Source organism: Vigna umbellata, chromosome 8, assembly GCF_029865625.1.
Source record: "Vigna umbellata cultivar VRB3 chromosome 8, Vumbellata_1.0, whole genome shotgun sequence".
NCBI lineage: Eukaryota > Viridiplantae > Streptophyta > Magnoliopsida > Fabales > Fabaceae > Vigna > Vigna umbellata.
In genome coordinates, this window is record NC_142172.1 from 36,448,769 (window position 1) to 36,456,570 (window position 7,802).

The following is a 7,802-nucleotide window of genomic DNA, read 5'->3' on the forward strand; positions in this document are numbered from 1 at the left end:
AAAAGAATACAATAATTATTATTTTGAACATTACTAGGTTTCAAATTTCCAATCGAAACAAGACAAAATAATAAAAAATAGTGAAATTTTGGTTTGGTAATGAACCAAAGTATAAACGTAAATATTTTGTTTTGGTTCAATATTATATTATTAAATATTCAATATTAAAATAATTATTTTTTCTTTTCATCAATATTAAATATTAAGAGAGAAATAATAACTATAAAAAAATAATAACCGATTTATAATCACTATCTATAATTCAATCTTTTGTAGATTGGTTGGTTGTAACACATGATAATAAAAAATAATTCATCCTCTACAATCTTGGTATCTTTTTGAGGATCTTAGGATTTGCATATCGTTTTTACATGTCTCAATTGATTACATGTGTGACATTTTACATTTTGCTTGAAAATTATTTTCTTGCAATAGAGGCAAGGTGGAAAAACTTGTGCATTATTCTATTTACTCCTTTTGTTGTTTATAACTATGAAGTATGAAATAAGCAACTCTAATGATATGATCTTCTCTCACTAATATGTCTTGCTCTTGTGCTTGCAAGGCATGTATCATCTCTATTAAAGTAATTATGACAAATCTTTTGTGTTTTCTAAGGAAATAATGGATATTTCATATTTTTCTAGCATTTTCATCATAATTTTCTTAACATCCAAAAACTTCTTCCCCAACAGTTTTACCTTGTTAACAAAACCTAATAATTTGTTTGAATATTCTTTAATTATCTCATATATTTTTATCTTTTACATCTCAAACTCATTTATCAAGTTTAAAACTTTCAATGTTTTAAATATTCTAGTTTCCTTCATATTATCTTTTTAATTTTTTTGGATGATTTTAAAGTCATAATTATGGCAAGGATAACTTTTGAAACACTTTCAAAACAAGCATAAATTTGCCTTTATCTTCCTTATCTTTTTTTCCTTGTATATTTTGATTTGAAAATTATCAGGCAAAAGAACGCATCACCTTCATCCACAACTTTCCATAAGTCTAACTCATTTAATAAGTTTGCATTCTTCGCATAAATAGTCATAAATAATCAGACTTCTTGGGGTCTGAGGCTATTTATAGTTTTTAATATGTGGTTAGCTCACCGTTGATGGACGTCATTCCTCTAGTTAAACACGTTTTTGCCAAAACTTATAAATAATATCACACTATCACAATTCAATATATGCTGCTATTTTCTATTCGTTCCATTTCACATCTAAATTTATGATGCATCCTTAATGTCCAAAGATAACAACAACCTGTAACGTGATCGAGAAGTTGAATCTGCAGTTCAAAGTTTTGACATAAATACATATATAGATTGACACCAACTAGCTATTTCAATATGAGAAGTATGAATCTATAATAATATAAGTCAGAGTCGGTGTCCAAGGTTTTACCAATTCTAAAAATCCATTTCAATGTGTACGGACTGGAAGAGGATTTATAATTGAAGACACGTTTTGGAAGTGCAGTTGCATGTAAATGTAAGATATCGACACTGGATTAATTTGAAAGCCACATGGACTCTGATTTTTCCATCATTCCACTCTATTTGTATAAGAAACAACTTTATTAATCACTTAGTTCTTACCGTTTTAAAACCTTTTTGTAATTTTATTTTAATATAAAAATTATAAATTCTACACTTTAAAAATATTACTTTCAATTTGATTTATCAAAATTTTAAAATTAAATCATATTCTTAATACATGACATTATTAAAGATTCGTTTTAAACTTCATGTCATATTAATATTTATTACACACACAAAACGTTAAAAAAATGGGTTAAATATGTTTTTAGTCCCTAAACTATTGACCGTTTCTGATTTTCGTCCCTCTTCCAAACTAAGGTACGATTTGGTCCTCAATCTTTAAAAAACGTTCGTTTTAGTCGAAAAAACGAACGTTTTGAGGACTAAAACGAGGACTAAAAACAAAATTTTGAGGACTAAAACAAACGTTTTTCTAAAGAATGAGGACCAAATCGTACCTTACTTTGGAAGAGGGACGAAAACCAGAAACGGCCAATAGTTTAGGGACTAAAAACATATTTAACCCTAAAAAAATAGACTTATGCGGTCAAGCATTTATAATTGGTGAAATCAGAAAACAAAACAACAAAATTGCTACAAAATCATCTTGAATAGGTTGCTGGAATTATAAAACATCTTCAATGGAAAAGTAAAATATCTTAACTAAATCCTAGAGCATAGGTACGTCAACCTAAGTTGTTGATATACTTCCACATGTTACTGGTACAAATGAAATTAAAAAGAGTACCTTATATAAGTTTTGAATTAAAAATTTGAATTTTTTAGGTGGTTGGTTGTCAAGATATCTTTCAAAATAAACAAAATCAATAATATCTTTAATTGCATTTTTCCAAGTAAATCTGAATTCGAACTTCTTACGTAAACTAAAGTTTGAATTCTAAAAATAAGAAATAGGAAGAAATATACCAAAAAAGTAACGAACCAAATTTCTTAAGAAATTAGTTATTATAACAAAACTTATAAACAATTAGAATCAATATTACGATTAAATAAACAAAAGATCAAAATATTTCTAGCGTAAAAGTAAAAAAATTAGTAAGAAGCTTAGTTAGCAGTGGCATGCAACCTTGAAGCCGGTGTAAACATTGTACATAGAACCTAAGAAGTACACAAAGCTGTACACAAGACAAGACAAAGGTTGACAAGGAGCACATCGTGCTTATCTTAGTTAACTAATTTCTGTAATGATGTCAATTCCCAGATGTAAATAAACTCTTGCTTGCTGCAGATATTATCACGTCCGTTTAGTTCTTTTTGTACGAGAAGGCTTATTTGCCATGACATCCGTTGAAGAACTAGTAATGTCCTTTAGAGGATCTTCATCACTTCTGTCAAAATCACTTTCTTCACCAAAACTCTCAGTTTTGTCTGTGTCTTCCTCTTGAGGATATTTCTCAGTATTCTCTTGTTTTGACAGCTTATCTCGAAGCTCTCTCAGTTTTGATTTCTTGGAATTTAAAACCCTCAGAAACTAAAAACACAACAAAACAAAACAAAACGGAAGGTCATCCTTGATGGTTGAAACTTAGAAAAAAGGGAATGCAAAATTAGTAACACTGCATGTAATGAAAAGCATCCAAAGACAATGAAGAAATTTCAATATTAACACAGCATCATCCTTCTGCTAGTTAAGTTGGCCTCAATAACCAGGTATTGGTGAAAGAGGTGCTCTACTCAAATTAAATTCCTCAACCCATTTATTTATAATTGTGTTTCCACTCATGACTATTCGAACACAACAAAATAATACAAGTTGTCAGGAACTTGGTACAGTCCTTGTCCTTGGTAAACTATTTTACTATCTTGAGAGAATGGCCATCAGCCAGTGATTTAGGCATTGCCACAGAAAAATATGAAAAGAAAAAGATAAATTTTTGGTTTAGGAAGTGACCCTATTCAGTAGAAGAAGTACATTAATCTTTAGTCTCAATGTTCAAGTTTTTGTCATCGTAAAGGACAACGTCATAAGCAAATACTTTTAGTTAAGTATTTGTAGAAACTTAATGAAATTATCTACAACCTAATCAAGAAAAAGGTATCAAAATACTTGAGATACAGTATAAGAGTATTTCAGAGAAAACTAATTACATCTATATCATTTATAACCAATGTGTTGTGGTCAAAACACTAATATTTTACAATTACATTGTTACATCTGACCCTTTCCATAGCCTGAAATAATATTGGCAGAAGGCTCGTATACTATGCTAGTATATTTATTGTGACATCACCTAGTCTCTACATTATACTAAAGGAAAAACCATTTAAGTATAAATGTGTTTGCCCAAAATAGAGGAACTCCAAGTATATTTTAACAAAAAATATATCATTGTTGAAAAGAAAGGAAAGGAAATTTTAAGGGAAACAAAAAGGTTAGCATGGAAAGAGATATAGTAATCTCAAATAAGTTTGCAGACCTTGCATCCAACGAGTATTGCCTTGCTCGGATTTGGGAATTGAACATATATTTAAGAATGGCTAAAATAGCAAGAAGATTTTCAAATCAGTTAACAGCCTCACTCATCTTCTGGACCAACCTGCCCTCTTGACACAAGGCTGAGCCATGCTATGCGAATTTACAATAAAACAATTAAAATCTAACAGTTAAGAAGTTACCTTTGCATAGATTTCAGATTCAAATTCCAGCCTCTCATTGGCAATTCTCTCACTCTGGGCTAAGCACTTCTCAGCTTCCACTTTCATCTTCTCAAACAATTCATTTTCTCCGACAACTTTGCCCTGTACATGGATGTAAACAAACACGACTAATTGTGATGTTCAAAATTAATGGAAAGGGAGGAAGGTCTTAGGTATCTACAGCTGGTCCTGAGAACTTTGGTGTCCAGCACAAACTGGTAAAACAATGTCCTTCTAGTCATTTAAGTACAGCTCTTGTATTTTTTTGTTGCAAAATAATCCATAATGGCTTCATAATCAAGATTTAAAAAAAGAAAAATCAACAAAATTTAGGAATAGTTAATTTTGACAAACATCTTCCAACAGGTGCAATAGGAATAGTTAATATGTAAGTTATGCATGCATTAGGGAAACAACTAAATATCTTCAAAGAAGTAAATATCTTAAAACTTGATTTTCATTCTATTGTTATAAATTGGGCTGTGGTAGGTCGCCCACCTTGATTATGCTCAGGGCCACCATTGAGTACCTACACTATTCCTATACTATTCAACTATTATTGACAAATATATGCAGGGTTTGAATACATAAGAAAGAATGTTGCCCATTTTGTTCTTAAGGAAAGGTGATATTTTAACCTCCCATAATGATTCAAGAAGAAATCAATTGTTGTATGACAAGACTATCCCTCATAGAGTCACGCAGATGATAGAAATCTGAGCAAAATAAGACTGAATAAGAGTTTATATCCTTTCCTGATTCAGTTCTAGCTACTTTATCTGTTTTGCACCTTCTCAAGATTAGAACCAAGTTTTTCTACAAACAATAATGCTTATCAGTCTTTCTATAAACAATGATTCCTCACACAGACAGAAAATGTAACTTGAACCAATGACAAGGAACAATGGCATGCAGACTTTTGCAATTTCATCCTGTCTTTCCTAAAATAAAGAATATTATAAATGACAAGGCAGCCTTTTACCCCCCATATTTCACCACATTGAAGAGTCCTATTTGTTACCTCTCAAAGCTTCTCGTGTGTTTATATTTTCTACAAGTTGCTAAAAGTGTGACGCATAAGTTCTATTAAAAGTTCACCAGTATATAGAAGCTAGTTAACTAAAAATATGTTGCCGTCTTCACTTACTGACTAATACCAGAAAGACAATTTGTGAGAAACTTACTTTCCTGGTCAAGCGGAAACTATAACTTTTACTAAATGGTTGGTTTGTTTGGATGGTTTGTTTGGATGAGAGGAAAGAAAATAAACAGTAAAGGAAATGTAAATGGTGATACACTGCTCTCTCTTTTATGTGGTAGAAAACAAATAAGGCTAACAAAGTGAACGAAAAAAAATAAACTTCTAGAAACAACAGTTCAAAAAAAAAATCTTTCATCTTCTCTTCAATTAAAATTTCAAAATTGTATCCCCTCCTTTATTTCCTTTTGTCTGAAATAAACAGAGGATATTCAAGACATCACTAGCATAATGCCAAATATAAACAGACAAGTGAATGTCACACACATACACAGCGAATCTGAAATAACTTGTATAAAGAACACATTAAGGCAAAGACATTGCACAAGTTAAGCAGAATTTACACTTATGTTATCGTTCGAGCCCATGAGAAAGTCCAATATTTCCACATTACTTTTCTTGGAATCAGGAGACAGCAAGCATTTCCATCTCCAAAGCATAGTAATTCCTTCCTTTTCAAACGTCCACGACAACTGCAACAGTCGTACCAAAACCAATACCAAAAGTAGCAAACAGATATTAAAACACCAGTTTTCAAAGCATTAACATGGATAAGAGTGAGTGAGTAATAATAACCCTCTTATGGCCATCACCAGCATCGTCAAAGGCGTAGACAGAGCCCTGTTGTTGAAGCCCCAAATAGCGCCCAGACAAGTCCAGGTATTCTGAAACTGCGAGGTCCCACTGAGCGGCGCGCTGCTTCACCTCCTCCTCCGATGCTTAAAATTAAAAAGAAAAGAAAAATCAGAACTTGAAGATTGCTTTTGCAAGAAATCGGAAATGGGTAGCTGAAAATGAGAAAAGAGCAAAAAGGGATGTACGGTGGCAATGCCAGGCGGTGAGGCCATCGGTGACGGCAAGGTGGAAGTGGGTGGGAAACCAAGTGACCTTCACGAAAATGGGTTGTTCTTTTGCAGTGTGAGCGTTTGGGATGAGAAGCTTGGAGCAGGAGTACCTCTCTGTTTCCTCCGCCATGGATGCCTTTGCCCTGCACTTCCACCTCTCTCTGTCTGTCTTCTTTTGTCAATCTCATCTTTCTGGTTTGACTTTCACATAAATAACAAACAAAAATTTATACATCTTTGAACTGTTTCTCAAAGGAAAAAAAATATACATAAAAAACAGTTTTAACTAATATATAATTAAAAATCAGATTCAAATAAATTAATAAAAAATTATAAATTAACTTGTAAATAAGTTAATACTAATTTACAAAAGAAGTTCATTTCATTTCTTACTTATTCTGTTTTTTTCTCCTTAAAAGATAAAAACAAATTCTAAAATATTAAAAACAAACAAAACTTAAAAGTTACATATGTTTAATAAATTTTTTTCTTTCATACGATAACTTTCAGTTTTTTTATTTTTTTCCATTTGATTTCATTTCTTTTAAAAATAGTGAGTTATCATAGTAACATTGTCACTCTAAATTTGAGTTAAAGAATTTTAAAAAAATGGGATTAACGGAATACCATTTAAAATAGTTTGATCAAATTAAAAATATATATTTTAATAAAAAAAATATTAAACTTGTTATATATAATGTTTTTCAACTGCCTGATTATAGTTAAGAGAAGCTTCCTTAGAATTGAGTTTCATAAATCATATAAATATAAAACTCTTCAATATTTTATTACTTCATTCAAACATTCACATAAGTCATACTAGTCCTACTCCCTTAGCAACTAGTTCTAAATTAATATATTAAAATGATAATACCTTAGTCAATTTAATATACAATTTGCATTAAGTCCGATGTTAAGAATGATCAAGTTATTGAGTTTATCCCTAGATCCCAAATCACTTAAGTGTTCTCTATCTACGTTTCATGTTCAAAGTTACTTTCCAGTAATCAAAGACATTCAAATAACATTATATTTTCATACAATGATAATAAATTCAAGAAAAAACATATGAACGAACAACGATATAACAGGAAAATTACATCTGAGTTCATTGCATCCAATCCCAACGTAACAGAAATTTAACTACTCCTACTCATCTAAAACGTACACATTTGAAGCAATCCCTTGCAACAATGGTGTCTTGTTGCCTTGAAGTAGTATCCGGAAGTTCCTGAGATGTTTTCGTTTCTTTCTTTTGTCCGGAACTTCTGTTCGAAGAGCAGATGTTTATGTCGCTCTGTCACGTCTTTTAAAGCCACTTAAATTCATTAATTCGCTCAGCACACATGTACGCGCTATGCGAATTTTCTTAACTGCTGCATTTTTAACTAATGTTATTCGCTCAGCGCACATGTACTAGTGCGCTATGCGAATTTTCTTCTTTTGGCAGTGCGAATTTTGGCTTTCGCTTTGCGAAAATTGGCTGACA

At 31.4% G+C, this 7,802-nt stretch overlaps 1 protein-coding gene across 1 annotated transcript; it reads right to left on the reverse strand.

Moving 5' to 3' along the window:
• Nucleotides 1–2,507: 2,507 nt before the first annotated feature.
• On the reverse strand, nt 2,508–6,512 carry LOC148194589 (DNA repair protein XRCC4-like). Its single transcript, XM_088095890.1, has 5 exons — nt 6,290–6,512; nt 6,045–6,187; nt 5,813–5,941; nt 4,190–4,312; nt 2,508–3,044 (listed from the first exon to the last, which is right to left on the reverse strand). Exons 1-5 carry the CDS (start codon nt 6,441–6,443, stop codon nt 2,808–2,810), a joined length of 786 nt encoding a protein of 261 aa, XP_087952016.1. The 5' UTR covers nt 6,444–6,512; the 3' UTR covers nt 2,508–2,807.
• Between the last annotated feature and the right edge of the window lie 1,290 nt (nt 6,513–7,802).